We start from the raw sequence: 17429 nt of genomic DNA, 5'->3' as shown, positions 1-17429 counted from the left end.
GAGTGTGGCCCTAGATTCAAAGGGAGGAGATTTTCTAGGAGGAGGGATCAGTTTGTGCTAAATATGGTAGTTAAGTAGAACAAGGGCTAAAGAGGGATTTTATAACCAGATCACTGGTACTTTTAAAAAAGTCATTATTTCACTTTTTCTTGCAATGGAAGTGGTATCCCATGACTGTTGTTTCCACCGTGGTTCTGCTGTCACCAAGAAATCCTCTCATATGCTGCTTTTGGAAAACATTTAAATTAATCAGTCATTTATTGAGCATTTGCTTTGTGCCAGGCATTCCATTAAGGAGGCAGCTGCATTGTCCTTTCCTGTTGAGAGGATAGGAATCAGTGGACAGTGGCTCTGGGCTATAAACATGGTACCAGGGTAGAGTAAAGAGGGCTGTAGCATACTGGGGCATGCCTCTTAATCTAAGTGTATTCAGATGCCATTAAAAACTAAAAATGAAAATATAAAGGCACTTGAGAAGGCTGCCACTTGGCAGCTCTGGCTTTTGAGAGGAAGAATCAGTAGGCCTGACTAGGTGTGGGTGATGGGGTCTACAGTGAAAGTGAAACTGGATCTGGGCTTAGGGAGCATTCTTGCCTCAGAAGGGGGCTCAGGCCAAGTACTGTGATGGGAAGTAATGCCAGCTCCTGCCCTCAGGGTGCTTTCAGAAGCAGGTAGGGTGACTTCCTGTTTTAACCCTGAATGGGGAAGTGGCACCTTTTTCTACTTGGGGGCACCAGGAAAAGTTTCTCAGACTGGTTATAGCAGTGCCAGTTGCACCACCAGAATTCTGTTGAAATTCTAGGCTTATTGTATAAAAACTCTCTTGAGGTGAGGTGAGGATTAAACTGAAATACTTTATATCTGATCAGAGTACCTGACAATAGAATTTAAATAAAAACATTAGTGTTAAAATGTTATTAAAATGCAAAGTGTTATATTCTTATTTCTTTTAGTTCAAAGGCACTTGGAATGGGCTGAGGAGAAGCCACTAAATATTGTTTTAAATACTTTGTTTACCTTCACTCATTTGGATTATCGGTGTCAGATGAGTTCTGGTATAGCCACAGTTAATAGAATCTACAATCTTACCATATTAAGGATTTTTAGATGATAGAGATTGGCCTTCATGACTTTGTCATATTTGAAATGTTACTGTCTTTCTAAGCATCTATCAATGTCATGGCGTGAAGTGGGCCAGTAAATGCATGCTGGGCATGCCTTATGTTCATGTGAGATGTAGCACTGATTTTAACAACTTTTTTTCTTTAGCTCAAAACATTTTAACCTTTTCTTGTAAATTTCTGGTGCAGTTTAAAACAGTCAGCTACCAACTCATTTTTTAGATCAAATGCTAGTCTGAAATCTTAAGGTAACACACAAAGAAAATGGTTACCCACAAGCAGCTATCAGCTTGATGCCTTGTCTTTAAGATGGAAATTCCTTCTTCATTTTACTGCATTGTCCTAATTTCTTCTGTTTGCTCATTGCCTCTTCAAGGGGTCCTTTGTGCTTCATTATTGTTCTTTATGATGTTGTCCCCAGCTAAATTTCTTCCACTTGCCTTAGGCTTTTCTTGTACTCTGGATCTCCCATTATTTTTATTGTCCACCAACTACTGTTTCTGCATACTGATGAAAAGGGGCTCCTGCCTCCTCCTGCTGCTGGCTGCCCCTGCAAGGAACGTAGCACTCACACCGTGGTGCATGTCTGTGGTGAATTCTGATTAGTTGTTTGCACAGACATCCTCTTTTCTCATAGAAGGCACTGTGTAGAGTGATCTGAGGTTCTCTCCACCCTGGGAGAGGTTTTCATTTGTCTGGATGTGTGCATGTGTATTTGTGCACACAAAATGTAATCTGTTTAGTGAAATATCTGTCTTAAATTATGGCAATTTGCATTACTTAAACCATTTGTTGGATAAGCTTAATTTTTTCTATTTTTTTAAATTACATATATACAAAAAACTTCAACATCTTGGTATTCTGTTGCTTTTGTGGTCTCTGAGCTTTTATTCAATCAGCAGAGACTGTGCTATTAGTGAACCCTGGATCAAAAGGATGCATTGAACCCCAGTGACTTGTGAATACTCCATTTACTCATATACCGTACTTGCTTCCCTAAGCCCAGTTTGCTTAGTGATGACCACATCCACCTGTATCCTTCACTTTAAATTAAGGAGATACTGGACTTAGTAGGAAGAGAGCAGAGTGGGAAGATGAGGAACTGGGAGTGTGGTACTGAATAGTTTTTTCAACTGCCAGTGCTTCTGTAAGTACAAATAATTATAAACTGTTTAAAAGTTTTTCTCAGAATTTTAAGTGATTTCTTTATAATTAGGTTCATTTATGAGTACATGACTTTTGATGGAATGTGGTTTAAAGAAAAGAATATAGTCACTAGTGTAGGGGTCATAAGACTGTTCTAGTGCAGGTTTTTTACTACTGAACTGGGGAAGTGACATTGAGCAAGTCTTTTAATTTCTCTGTGCCCTGGTTTCTGTGACTGGAGATAATGGAAGGAGATGCCCTTCCCACATTTCATGGGGACAAATATAACATGTAAACAGTTGTTTAAAAATGTCCAGGAAGCATCTGATGTTTATAATGATGAAAATCAAAAATATAACACCTTTCAAATGAATTGAAACAGTTTGTTTTAAAGACTATCTTAGCAAGCCAAATGTAGTAAGCCATATTAGCAAAAATTGTAATTCATTGGGAACTGAATTTGCAGGGCTGAGTTTTCTTTTAGGTTAAAGTTTTGTTTTTCAACAATTCTGTGACTGCTTAGCTTTTGTAAAAACAAGGAAAATTGATGGTGAAATCCATCATCTTAGGGGATCTTATGGGTCGCAAACTGGAGTAAAGAGAAAAGAGGGCAAGTATGTTGTAGATGTGAGAGCAGAGGGTCACCTGTGTCTGTCATGAGGCTGGATAGAGGGAAACCTTGGTCAGGCTTGGAAGAAAGTTCTTACCTTGGGTTTTTGGAGCTAAGAGAAAAATTTCCCAAGTCACTTGAAAATAGTGTCAGCCTTGCTACAAAGATCGCTGTCCCTAAGCAGACACTCCTCTGTCTCATTCTAAAGGATTCCAAAGTCCTTTGGACTTACATTGTAAGTTGACTTACAAGGCAGCTCCACTAACTGTGGTTGGTGATTGCAATCCACCCCACCCACACATACACAATTTTATTAAAACTAGTTTTGTACTGTATATTTGTGTATACATTGTCTTAAGCATGTTTCTAAGCATATGCTTGTAAGCATAGAAAATGTATAGTAGGGACTTTTATTGTGGTGAAATATATGTAACATAAAAGATTTGAACCAGTTTTAAGTGTACAGTTTAGTCGCATTAAATACATTTTGTGCAACCATCACCATCATCCATGGTAGGGAACTTTTATTCATTTTTGCATGGTTTACATCTTTTATAAGAATAAGTTGCTTTTATAGTAAAAATAGAATAAAGCTTTGCTGTAGTTCTGTCTGACGTGAGACAAGTTTAATGTTTTTTGCCATCAGTAAATTAGGATAATTGATAGTACCTGTGTCACAGTATCGTTACAAAGACTAAACAAGTATATGTTATGTGTTTATGTGTGTGTGCATTTTTTCAGGCTTGGCATAAAATAAGCACTATACTAAGTGTTGCCTGTTATTTTTATTAGTCACATATGTGATCTTAAGTGTATGAAGAGTAAAATAAGATTTCAAAAACAAAGCGCTCTCAGTTGTACAGATTAGTTAATGTACTCCTAGATACTGAATAGGGCTTAGATTCGAAAGTATAAATAAGTTAATATTCTGAGTAGAGCATATTATACTACTTAAGACTTAAAATTTCTGAAAGATGTACAGTTTATAAAAGTAATAACATTATTTGCTGTATTAGAGGAACCTCTTGGTTCTCACACAGTGTGTCCTTGGCTCACTGGTCTTCTGTAGACTAGATGGACATGACCTGTGGTAAAAATCAATTGATAGTATTATCTCAATTCACCAAAAAAGTTAATAATAATAGTATTTTCTCATGTTTAAGGGTTTTTATTTTCATAAATTTGTCCTAATTGTTAATGTCTGCTATTACTTGAAAAAGAAAAAATTAACTGTGAAACTGGACATAGTTACCTATACTCAATTTGTCAGCTTTTTCTTTTTTTACTTTTGTTCTACTTGGTTGTAGTTTTATTTTGGAGGACATATACTTCTGTTTATGAGTTAAAATTGCATAAAAATAATATAGTCATATTTCCTGCTAAAAAATTGCTTCCTCGTTGAATGTGCCTCTGCGATGAGGATGTTTCCGTACCCCGCAACTCTATAGCTATGGGTTAAAGCTTACATGTCATTGGGTTGAGTTTATTTACTGAGCTGTTGTAGATACCACAGAGATGTTCCTTTAGTTGTGTTTTTAATCTAGAATACCTTGTCTTTTTAAAATATTTTATTTCTGGTTCATATTTACATGAATATGTACATCATGTAAATAGAATGTGGAATGGACTGGACAGCATTAAACAAATCTTTTTTTATAAGAGTTTGAGCCAAATTGACAATATGCTGGGGAGCAAGATCTCAAATGCCCCGTTGAACAGTTCTTTAAAGAGGTCTAACCTCAAAAATGCATGTTGCTATTTGAAAGGGTTAGAGATGAAAAAAAATTACTTTCACATATGATTCATATTTGAATTCTTTTGACATATTTGTGTCTTAGCTTAAAATTCTGTATATTATAAATTAGTAATAATCTATGATTATTTTATTTGCCTCACCTTTAACTTGTCCATAGTGAGGGATAGAGATATGTGTAATGCATACACATGTGCAGTAAATGTACTTTTTATGATTCCAGTAATGTGCTGTTGCTTAATTGATTGAAAAATATTTGCAGTTGATCTCTAACAAACTAGCTTTTTGTAGGTTTCACACACTCTTTTATAAATTAAGTAGTAAAAAATATTTTATTGTGACCATTTATTAATTGAAATTAATGATAATTTGTAATTCACTGAAACTTAAACAGGGAAATAAAGATACCAATTTCTGTAGTTGTACTTAAAAAAAGAAATCTGTGAGTTTCTGTAGGTTGTGGTAGAAATACCCAGCTTGTAGTAGACTTTCCATTAAATTTGTCAAATATTTGAGTACCTTGTCCATGCAAGATAGCCCATTCATCGCTGAAGTTTTAAAAGACAACCGATTTGCCTTTGAGGAGTGTATGGTAAATCAGATCAAATAAGATTATAAATTGTTAAACTAGAAGCTCAATTAGGATATGTCCCAAGAGATTGGAGTTGTGATGATGGCTCTGAACTGTTATTTGGTTTTGGCCACAGAAAACCGGACTGTGTGCGATGTTCCATGTTGTGGAATACCATGCTCGCAAATTCTCCACTGCACCCCACTCCACCTCCTACCCCTTGAACTTTGTAAATTCTGCACTAATGGAAAAAGATGATACAAAATAAACTTTAAAAAAATTTTTTTGACTTGTAGGATAAATAGGAAGCTGAAGTGGGATGTTGACACTCTCTATCAGAGCTCCTTTCCCAGTTCATTAGCTTGGTACTGCCATCACTGAAGGTGCCTGTGCGTGGATAAAGAAACAGTTTATTTCAGAGGTTTCTGATATCTCCTATAGAATCAGTTTACATAGTGTATGTTTTATTTCTATCCAGCTTTTTTTTCTTATTATAACTTTAAAATTCAGCATTTTAAATTCAGACATTTTAAATCATCAAAATTTACTTCCAAGGTAGGTAAACATGGTATGAAGTCATATCCAAAACACTCCCTCAAACACACATTTATGTTCTTTTCAGATGGCCCTGCCGAGGCACCAGTGACCAATGGGAACACCACAACGGTGCCAGCCCTCAGTGATGACCTGGACATCTTTGGACCAATGATTTCTAATCCTTTACCTGCAACTGTCATGCCCCCAGCTCAGGTATGTGGTAAGAATGTGGTTTTACATGATCACCCTTATTTCTTTTTTGAAAAGTTAAGGAATTTCAATTTTGAAAGAATTGTTTCTGAGCAGTTGCTAATCGGAAAGTGCTGGCCAGAGATTGGCAAACTAAGCCTGCAGCTCCTTTGCAAATAAAGTTTTATTGGAACACACCCATTCTCATTCATTTACGTGTTTTCTGTGGCTGCTCTCACACTATACAAGCAAGTTTAATAGTTGCAACACACTATATGACCCACAGAGCCTAAATATTCACTGTCTAATGTTTGCTAACTCTTGATTTAGGAACCAGCAGTGTTTAGAATGAATAAGTGAGAAAAGTCAGACAATTTTGACTGAGCCTGAGATCAACAAGCTCAATTACTTGAGAGTTTTTTAAACTTTGGGTGTAAAATTATTGACTAGCATCCAGTAGTTCTTTTCTTATGTTCTACTGAACCACCCCCAAGATGGTGTTTACTTCTGGTTTTAAGAAAACTGAGAATAAGACAATCTAGCAAATTCAGTACTCATATTCTTTTTTATGAAGATAAATTGTTTCACGTTATCCTTAAAACCTATCTTGACCTACCTTACCTTTTTTATTTTAACAATTTTTCAAAAACTATTTAGAACATAATATTAATGATCAGGATTTTTAAAAAAATGTTAATGGTAAAGAAATTTTGAATTGCTTTCTGAACATTAAATGGAATTTCTTCTTTTTGCCTTTATTCCTTTTTTAATTGCAAATTGTTTAATACTTTAAATACTTTTTCATAGTTATTGAGGTATAACTGACAAAAGTGTAATAATATTTAAAGTGTATAATGTGATTCGATATACACATACACTGTGAAAGGATTCCAACCATCAAGTTAATTAACACATCCATCACCTCATGTAATTTACTTTTTTTTTTCTTGGTGAGAGTACAAGTTCTCAGCAAATATTAATTATACAATATAGTATAATCAGCTATAGTCACCAAATTATGTCATACATTAGATCCTCAGACCTTACTCATCTCATAACTAAAAGTTTTTGCCCATTTACCAAGCTCCCTGTATTTCCTCTACCCCAGCCCCTGCAGCCACCATTCTGCTGTTTCTATGAGTTCTACTCTTTTTTTGATTCCACATATAAGTGATACTCCATGCAGTCATGCACTATTTGTCTTTCTTTAAGGCAAAACAGATGAACTTTCAGGAATATGGATTACTCTTAAGCATACAACTTTAAGATTCTATTTTAAATTCATACTTTACCAGTAAACAACCAGTTTTGGTACAGCATAATTTTCGAGGTAAAATATTTCCTTTTTCTAGAAAAACTGAACAGAATGAGAACTGTTTGGATGGAAAGCTTTATTAAGACTAATTACATATTTTTTTCTTACACATATTGTTATTTTGATAGTCATTGTATAATCAGAATTGAGCAAATAGATTTCCGAGGAATAATTAGTTTAAATGGCTCCGTATCAAAATTGTCTGCAGCATTGTTTTAGAAAAGAGCTTTATGACTTGTCCCCTTCTCCCCCACCCCCAACATAACAAGAGAGACTAAATGTTGCCACTGTTATTTCAGTTAACATTAATTACCTTGTGAATTTGTGCAGACATGGGTATGCATGTGATATTGTAGCTTTAGAAGCATTTAGGATATTTGACAATCTGAGCATGAAAAGCACTTTTGGTCTAGCATTCTAGTGAGGCTGCTTTATCTGCTAAACTTCTTTAGATTACATGGGGTATGAGAGTCGCTTTGCAACTCCTTGGGTAATTAGACCCCACATTTGAGGCTTGTGTACTTCACGTGTTCTGTTCAGTCTCAAAGCAGCGAGTAGAACAATGCCGTCTTAAGTAGTGCCATGACAAGGAATATGGGCGTGTATAGCTTTTGCCTTTATGAGGGGTTGTTCTGGCCTTCATGCTTTGGTCATTCCTCATTAGTAACTGTTAGAATAACAGGGCAAATTTTTTTAATTACACTTAATTCTTTTGTTTGAACATGGGTTTTGAACCAAAATAGTGCCCATTTTATTGAGCCCTGTAACATATCTGAATTCTTTCATCTAAACATCATGTAAAGATTAAAATCCAGACATGTTTTCAAAATAATGTCTTTGAAAACGGGAAGGGAAGGTAGGTTAAAATGCACATTTTATGCATACACTATACTCTAATTTTGGTGGATTTTTATTACGTGAAATTGGTTGGACACCAATAGGACGAGTATGAGACTACAGTAATAGCTTTCCCAACCATGTTGAATTTTCTTGTAGTTATATCTCTTCTACAGAGAACAGACCTCAGAGGTTTTGAGCAAGTTCTTGGACTGAACAGAAACTAAACCACTTAGTGAGGTGGTTGCTTCGTTATCTAACAGCATTAACAATAAATACTGTGTGCTTAACTCTGCCATTGTATAAAGCACTTCTTGTAGATATAAAGTATAAGGTGGGTAATCTTATCCTCATTTTATAGAAGAAAGACAGTGAAGAGGTTACGTGAATGTCTAAGGGCCCACACTATAGTAAATAGTGACTCCAGAGCCCGCGCTTGTAGCCTCTGTAATCTTTGTTTCTTCATTGGTAGTTCAGATATATTTTATCCAAGTGCATTGTTATATTTGACATTCCATCATGTCCAGTTTTACACATTTCAGATCTTTTGCAAAATTAAGTGGCTTTATTAAAATTCTTAATTTAATTCATAATAGATTCAAAATATTGTTCTGGTTTGTGAGTACAATACTTGGATGGTAATTTATTGCAAGACATTTTAGCAAAGTGTTAATGTTTGAAATTTTTAAAAGTTCAAGGTAGATTATATACATGATCTTTAATTATTTTCTACTCACCTTATTCTACAGTTTGAGAAGACTCTTATCCAGTTTTTACTGTCTTCATAGAATTCTTTGAAACTCATATCTAAAACAATTCCACATAAACAATTGTGAATGTGATTGAATATTTAATGACCACAGAGATCGTTAATCAGTTATGATTGTGTAATACTATCTGTGTGCAAGATAGAGGAAATTAAGTGAAAATTGTTTGTTTTATATTAAATATCAATGTTTATTTCAGTTTGTGTACATTTGCCCCTTGTTCAGAAGTGGAATACAAGACAAGGTTGAGAGTATAGGTGGTTGAAATTTTGCTGTACTTCATTTCTGGTAGACTAAAAGCATTCTAAGGTTGTGGTTAAAACTGATCTAGATTAGGTTTATAAGAATATTACAATGCAGCTTTTGGAAAACACAATATTTTCTTTAAAGACAAAAACAGCCTTTGCAGGACCTTCTTACAGTCTGCTGTAGTTAGAAATGCTCTTTATTCCAAGAGATACCAGTAGTTGCTGAGACACACCTGAGCATTTCCCAGGAATGGTAGTCCTCAGACAGCAGCCACATACCCAACCTGTTGTTGAACCCTTGTGTTCAGGATGTGATGGGCAAAATCTCAGCATCAGCCTAGCAGGTGAATACAATTTATTATGACAGAGCTTCAGTCTACCTCTTCTACAGTAACAAATTCAAGATAGGAAGCATTGTACCTTTATCCCAGGTGTTTTTGTGTGGGCTTGTGAATGATCCTCTTTAATGTCACCATTTTACCTTCTACAGTTAATTTGTCTAATTTCATAACTTCATTTGGAGTTTAATGGATGGGCCATGTTTTAGTATGCAGAATTTGGTAACATGTTTTGGTGTTTGTCTCAGGGGACGTCCTCTGTACCAGCAGCTGCCACTCTGTCTACAGTAACATCTGGGGATCTGGATCTGTTCACTGAGCCAACTACAAAGTCAGAAGAGGTAGCAAAGAAACAACTCTCCAAAGACTCCATCTTATCTCTGTACGGTGCAGGAACCATTCAGCAGCAGAGTACTCCTGGTAATTCATTTTGAAATCTGTTTTCAGTGAATTGCAATGTCATTACTAGAAGTATATCCTTTGTGCTTATAATATGAATTATATTTCTCCCCTTTTTTATATGAAAAGGGTGCTTTTGTTGCAGTTTACACAACTACAAACTGACATGAATGAAGCATTAGAATTAAAAAGCAGATATAGGATTCACAAAACTTTATTCTTTTAGAATTAACAAGGTGTTCACATATCACTTAATATTGTTTTACAGGCTTATAGAACATAGTTTTGAAGTTATTTAAATTTGATTTGCATGAAGTTTATAACTGTACAGTATATTTTCTCTGCAGGTAAACAATACACAGTCTGAATTATCACATGAATTCCAAAAATGGTTTGAGGTTTTTAAAATAATTATAATGAAATACTAGCACAGTAAGATTTATTGTTTACATAGTTTTAATCTGTCTGATCATTTCCCTTAAAATAATGAGCTTCATCTCACACATGAGCTGAAATTATGACATCCCAGCTGCTTCCATTAAAGCTGTACATAGTGAACTCTCACCTGTGTGTTTGGGAGTGGGAGACAGTGGTGCAAGTCAGCAGAAACAGCACGTAATCTCATGCTACATAGTTCGGTCTTCACAATGGATATTTTATGTAGCTATTACAAGATTTATTTATTCTAATTAAGAGCTCAGGTTCATAACTGATTTGTGTGCATGCATTCTGGAAGTAACCAGCTCTGAGATTGTAGGTGTGAGTTGGTCTGAGCAGTAGGAGCAGCCAGACGAGAATTAAATTTTTACTATGGGTAGTCCAGAAAGCCGGTAATCCTTTTTCTGTGGTTGTAGAGGTGATTGCAGCTATAAACAATAGTCATTCTTTTAGTTCATTTTCTTTTCATGCTTCTTATGATGCAGGTGTGTTTATGGGACCCACAAATATACCATTTACCTCACAAGCCCCGACTGCATTTCAAGGTTTTCCATCAGTGGGTGTACCTGTGCCTGCAGCTCCTGGCCTTATAGGAAATGTGATGGGACAGAGTGCAAGCATGATGGTCGGTATGCCCATGCCCAACGGGTTTATGGGAAATGCACAAACTGGTGTGATGCCACTGCCTCAAAATGTGATTGGCCCCCAAGGAGGAATGGTAGGACAGATGGGTGCAACCCAGAGTAAATTTGGCCTGCCGCAAGCCCAACAGCCCCAGTGGAATCTCTCGCAGGTAGGGGTTATTTACTCTCCACCTTACTAAAAATCATTTTCTAAATCGTTTTAATTTGTATTTAAATTTGGCAGAATTGAGTAGGGATAATGTTGTATAAGGTCAAAATTGTCTATCATGAAATTATATCAAATAGAAAAATTAAGCTATCATTTTCTCTAGATTTATTCTGTAAAGAAATGTTAAGCATTTAAATTTCAGATTATAAATACTATAATGGTGAACATCCCTAATCTGTTTGTAATAGCTAGAAATTATCTTGGGTGTCTTAGGAGATTCCGTCTGCCACATTTGAAACTGGCAGCAAGTTTAAGCCAGCTCACTGGCGGAGTGTTGTTTTATAGTCCACTTAGACCAGGCAACGTGTCTTCACTAATTGTTTTGTAACGTTCACAAATTGGATAAAAATCCAGTACCATATACTCAAAGCACTGTCTTGTGAGGCTGTTCTCTGTGTCCTATGGCTACTGCCCATGATTAAAAAAAAAATCTTTCAAAAACCTTTGTAAAGTTTGTACTTATCTTATAAATACGACTATGTTAAAAAGACTACCCACTAGTTCAAGAATTCCCATAAGATGATAGGAACAAGTCCATATGTCTCAGATATCCCTTCATATTATAAAAATTCTATTTCTAAGTTAGTTTAGAGCCGAAAGATGACATTTTAGTTTGCCTCTTTCAAATCCATTTCTATTTTAGATGTGCTGTTCTGACTTTTTTATGGCTTCATAGAAAGGCCCTTAGAATTGGGTTCATGGTCCTGCTCCTCTTCCCTTTACATCTCCTATTTGATGTTCCTCTAACATTTGGTGATCTTGGCTTCTGTTCTGGATAGCTCTTTTACCTTGAGAGCATTCAAAGAATAGTCTGTAATGATTTCTAACTAACTTTAGCAAAATCACTATATGTCTCATGTTTGCTCCAAGTTTTTACTGTCACTATTTAAAGGAATAACTCTATAACATTGGTCTCTACTCTCTGGGAATCTCAAAAACATTAAGTACCAGATGGCATTAACAGCTTTTGTGAGTTGATATGGTGAAGCACACCCAACTCAGGTTAAGGTGCTAGATGGACCAGTCAGGAGTTAATGCTGGTCCTTACTTCTAGGCATGCTGATGCTGTTCTCCAGCACTCCCTCCATAGGATCTTTTGGCCAGTGACAGGTGGTTAAACTATCCTTTAGTAGGTATCAGAAGTGATCTGCTCCTGCAGATGCTTACGTTTCATCAGTGATATGATTAACATCATTGTCTTTGAAAAATGAATGAACTTTATTAAGAATACAATCCAACCCTGAGCATAGCTTTTGAATCTACTCTGTACTTTGTGGTAAATCCTCTTGCCTTTTCATCACCTGTCATCAGTCTTAGAGGTATGAGAACTACAGGAAAAGGGTTAAGATGCTTATATACATGTATTATTCCAGTCTGGAGGGAAAAAGCATTTATCTTATACCTTAGATCATACAATAAAATTAATTTTGGATGTTTATGTGGTTAGCTAAGCAAAAGAAATATGTATGCTTTATGACTTTTAATATTTAGAAAGTACATATGGCCATTTAAGACTTTAATAAAGGCAGAATAGCAGCTATTATGCACAATTCATAATTTTTGAATATTTATACTTTCTAAAATTTCCTTAGTCTTTAGTAGTTAAAGCACTATAAATAGTCGAAAATTAGAATATACTCATATAGTTGGAAGTTAAAATAGTGGACTCATCATATACCTAAATTAGAATTCAAAGATTGCTGTGGTACTTTTTTTTCTGTTTGGGGGTAAGAAATTGAGTCTAGAATATGAATATGATTGAGATCACTTCATGAACAGTGCTACAAAGTAGAAGGAAACAAAGAACAAGAAGAGAACAGAGTAGCTTCAGAGTTTGCTTTCTGAAGAGAAATAATTATATGGTGGTCTGCTTTTACCCCAGGGCTTTGACTGATTTTCTCATTGATAAAAAATACTATTTATAGTAATTGCTATGAAACCTCAGTATCTCTTTGAATCACTTCAAAAAGGCAGCTAATAAAACAGGGTAACTATTAAAAATGTCTAACTGTGGTTACAGGAAAAAATTAAGAGCTTAAACTAAGCCTTTTATATATATTCATATGTTTCACAGATGAATCAGCAAATGGCTGGCGTGAGTATCAGCAGTGCGAACCCCACGGTGGGTTTTGGCCAGGCCCCCAGCACAGCAGCAGGATGGCCCGGAAGCGCCTCGGGTCAGACTCTCAGCACACAGCTGTGGAAGTGAACACTGCACTGCAAGTTTCATCCAGAACTACCACCTGACATTCCTTGCTAAAATGCATCTAGTTCCCCTGTTTGTTCATGTACATAATTTTTTTTTCCCCATTTGTTCATATTAAGAATTATCTGATTGACCGTGTTGGTCTGTGCTGATTAAATCTAATGTGGTGAAAAACAGGTTGAAAAACCATTTTATGTCCAGGGCAGCTTTGCTCATATTTCCCATGACTTCATAAGCCACATTATTTGAGAAGCTGCTCAGTCAACTTGCATAATCAGTTTTACTCTCAGTAAAATTATAGGTCTAATATTTGCATATAAGGGAAATAGTTATCATGTTAGTAATACCTCTAACAGTATAAACCCCATCCTCAAATTAGCCAGTAATCCCGTAGGAAGGTACTGTATGATCAAATGTTTTAATCATATAAATAGAATGTAAATGTATCACTGAGCACTGTTTTCTAGTGTATCAAAATTCTTTTATTTCATCGTTCACTTCACTGTGCTGTTGTTATGATGTGCTTAACAGGGAACGTGGTTAGTGAAAGGAATATAAACCTGGATGTTACTATAAAATTTAGCTTAACAGATATTTAAAGAATTCAAATTCTATCTGCCTCTCGTAATTTGGATCTCTTCTTATGTACATAGTGCTAACATGAAGACCTTTCTCTGCACTATATGCAAACAGGGTAACTAAATAAACAAAGCCACTTTGAATCCTTGAAGGTATATCCAGGTTTATGACGGTAATTGTGTTTACATTTTATGGTGCCTAGTATTGACAAAATGTTCTATCCCTATATTAAACAGATGAATCCACAGCCCTTTTTTTTGTGGGTTTTATTTCCTACAATGTATACTGCCACCTTACAAAAATTACTTAACGTTGCAAAGTTAAGAATCGGGGATATTTAGTTGACAAAATACCTGTCATCTGTTTCTAAAACCTGTTCAGTTCTGCCAATTATAAGACCAAATGGGAAAAAAAAAAAGTATATGAGATACTCAGAATGGTACATTGCAGTGTCATTAGCTGTACTGTACAAAGATCTTCCAGTTTAGTTGTGGAGAAAACATGCAGAACAAATGAAGACAAAAACATTTCATATCATCATCCAGCTAGTTTGTTAACTGACAAGCTCTGTTTAAATAGATGTCCATCAGATGTCAATAAAGGCTGTTGTACTGAAGTAAAATGAACAGTACCTGAATGGTCTGCAGCCTAACCTCCAAACGTCCATGTCCTCCGGCCAGGCAAACTGCACCGCTGCTGCTTCTGCTTACACCTCGATCTTCACTGTGTCAAGGTGGTACTTTGGCTCATTGGCTAGATTAACCTTCTCTGTCCGAGTGTGCCACACAAGAACCTAAAGGGGAGGGAAATCTTTTGGGTAGCCAGACCATTAACTCTGACACTCAATGAGATCAAGCATTATAAGTGAAACATACCTTGGTGCAGTTATTTGCTTTTGGTTCTAGTTCTTCAACTGTCGTTATCTGTTTTAGAAAGTCAGATTCTTGCATCCCTGGCTGGGATCCACGGCGCTTAAATACAGCTTTTGGATTGGACAAGATGACTTGAAGGCTTACAGCAAACCCTTTGTGAGAAGTTAAAAAAAAACTAAAGTAAAATATTGGTGTACTTCTCGTTTTTCTCCATAATTTTGGTCACATCAAAAACAATTTTTTATATGCTTACTATGTGCCAGGTCTTGGTTTACAAAGTTGAATAGGAACATTACCTGACCAGCCTCAAAAAGAAAACCAATCATTATAGTGTAGTGTATTCAGTGCCATGGCAGAAGTGTGTGCACAGGGGGGAGGGAGGCATCTGCCTTATAAAGTCTGGTCTGTTAATAATAAAGGGTGAATTCTGTAAGCTGCTGTGTCACAGAGGTAATCATACCCCCAACCCCCTACATTTGACACTCTGGGAACAACTAAGACTTAAATGTAGCTGAAGAGCGTACAGACTTACCCTGACTCTCCTTGAGGTATGTGAGAGCCTGCCCATTTTGCCTGTACTTTAACATCTTTTTGTATGCTTTATCAAAACCTGCTCTTGATTCTACTTTGAGTTCAGAAGACTAAGGACTAGAAGTCAGCTAGTACATGAATAAAAATAATCATTTGGTTTAAATTTCCAATTTGGTTCAGTGAAGATACCAGGCCATTTAATGAATTTGTATTTTACTTTTCAAGGAAACAAATTAGTGTCAGTTTCCTTCAACAGTTTGGTCATATGAAAACTCATTACTATTTAATCTGTAGTTAAAGGCTTAGTCATTAAACATTCTACAAGCCATTTCAGCAAATAATTGTTACAACCTTTGGAATTGAAAGTCTGAAGCCCTGGACCACTGCTCTTAATGGTTAAGCAGACACTGTAAAGTTAGGCACCCTCCCAGAGTTAAAGCTGCGAAGACCAATCCCCAGGAACATAGCAAATTTTGCCCTTTTCTACATTAACTGATTTCTGCTGCTTTTTGCAAAAGTACAGTTAGTAAAGTTAAGTATCATGTGATACCAGGCAGGAATGGGCGAGCTGTGAGAAAGCCACAACTGTGTTCTCGTAACATTCTGATGCTGGGCCCAGTATCTTCCACTAATCCTAGAGGAAGGCAGCACATTCCAGAACACTGAATCTGGAATTAGAAGCCTTTTGTTCTTGCCTGGGTCGAGTCACTTAACCTTTCTTGATTCTGAAACTTCCCTATTGCCTCATCTGCAAGGGGTGTGATACCTTCTCAACTCTATGTCTGATGTAACATTAGTGAATGGAAAGACTCCACTAACTGCAAAGCACTTTTCAAAAAATGCAGTATATAAGTAAAAATGCCATTATAAAGTTATTATGAGGGACAGGTGGTATTAGCCACCATTTATGACCGGAAAATAGTGTTGACGGGAAAAGGGTTTGTGAAAGTTCTGGGTGGCAGAACCAGGCCACCTGCATTTCCCACCACTTTGCTAACAAGTCTGAAGCCTCCTCAGACGTACCTAGAACAGCCACAGGCCTCAACAAAAAGCCAAAGGTTCAAATTAACAAAAAAAAAAGTGACTTTTCTCATTAGTCAACTCAGATTTTAGTATTAGATTCCACGCTTTTTTCCATGTGCTTATAAATAAGCTTCATCCTTTCTTAGCTGAGAAATCTGCCCTTCTCAACCACACTGAAACTGCTGGTATATTTCTCACATGGCTTCAAGGTACTGATTGTATTTCCCCATTCTAATAAAAATATGGCACCCAAATTGTGCAGAAGTCATTCTGAAAATGATATGAAGCCACTTTGATCTAATTCCCTTCATGTTCCCCTAAGACTTTAACAGTCATCATCATGACCACTCAAGGATTCAGATTAAGAGTATTGCTTTCCTTGGCTTAGGAATGTCCTTCTAGCTCTTAGAGCAGTCATATGGCAAAATCTATAATTTAAAGCAAAGCTGACAGCCAGTTGTGAAGCTAATCATGGTTTGCTACAAGGTCCCTTTCTGGCCTCACTAGACAATGGGGTGCACTTGGAAGGCCAATACCCCAAAGAGATTTCAGTGGGTGGCTCACCATAGCAGCAAAGAAGTTTTCTAATAAAAAGGGGAGGGGGCCAGTTCACATGTGCTTCACTGTTACTTCCATTTTCTTTGCTATGCCCCAGCCATACCCCAGCTCAGTGAGCTCTTCAAAGGAGGCAAATCATAGCCTGCAGGAAGGAACCACATGCTAACTAGGCCAAGTCCTGGGGTGCCCTGGGGAATCATCTGACCTATTGTGAGGCCTAGGAGTTAGAGTTCTCCCTCTGAAAGTGGGACAAGGAGATTTTGGCTCTTAACCATGGATATCGGGTTTTCTTCATTTCCAAGTATTTATTCCTCAAGGATTACATACACTCTTCTCTTCCTTTTTTAGTGAAATTAATTTAGCTTTAAAGATGTTTGCAGTGACTTTTGAGATACAAGGAAGAGAAGCCTTACAAAAATCATAGGAGTAAAACTGCCCCGGTCTATTGTGTAAAAAAATAAAATGCAAGTAAAAACTGGTTCTCCACTGGGAACACAGGATTTCCTTCCTGACTTCTTTAAGTAAAGTAGGGTGGGGTA

At 36.4% G+C, this 17429-nt stretch overlaps 2 protein-coding genes across 5 annotated transcripts in view; one reads left to right on the top strand and one right to left on the bottom strand.

Annotated features, from left to right (window-relative positions):
- SMAP1 (small ArfGAP 1) overlaps positions 1-14153 on the top strand; it is a 126220-nt gene extending 112067 nt beyond the window's left edge. For all 3 annotated transcript variants that reach the window (XM_015600570.2, XM_006926400.3, XM_015600571.2), the window contains 4 exons: positions 5824-5951; positions 9681-9852; positions 10755-11062; positions 13196-14153. In XM_015600570.2, coding sequence (XP_015456056.1) covers positions 5824-5951; positions 9681-9852; positions 10755-11062; positions 13196-13330 — 743 coding nt within the window. In that variant the 3' untranslated portion in view covers positions 13331-14153. The remainder of the gene's footprint in view (positions 1-5823; positions 5952-9680; positions 9853-10754; positions 11063-13195) is intronic.
- A 111-nt stretch (positions 14154-14264) lies between these two features.
- Positions 14265-17429, bottom strand: part of B3GAT2 (beta-1,3-glucuronyltransferase 2) — a 59179-nt gene continuing 56014 nt past the window's right edge. For both annotated transcript variants that reach the window (XM_006926401.3, XM_006926402.3), the window contains exons 3-4: positions 14782-14930; positions 14265-14699 (exon numbers count right to left, since the gene is read on the bottom strand). In XM_006926401.3, coding sequence (XP_006926463.1) covers positions 14613-14699; positions 14782-14930 — 236 coding nt within the window. In that variant the 3' untranslated portion in view covers positions 14265-14612. The remainder of the gene's footprint in view (positions 14700-14781; positions 14931-17429) is intronic.

The sequence above is a fragment of the Pteropus alecto genome, unplaced genomic scaffold (genome assembly GCF_000325575.1).
Source record: "Pteropus alecto unplaced genomic scaffold, ASM32557v1 scaffold7, whole genome shotgun sequence".
In the NCBI taxonomy this organism is placed as follows: domain Eukaryota; kingdom Metazoa; phylum Chordata; class Mammalia; order Chiroptera; family Pteropodidae; genus Pteropus; species Pteropus alecto.
The sequence above is the reverse complement of the archived record's forward strand: the minus strand, read 5'-3'. Positions and strand labels throughout refer to the sequence as shown.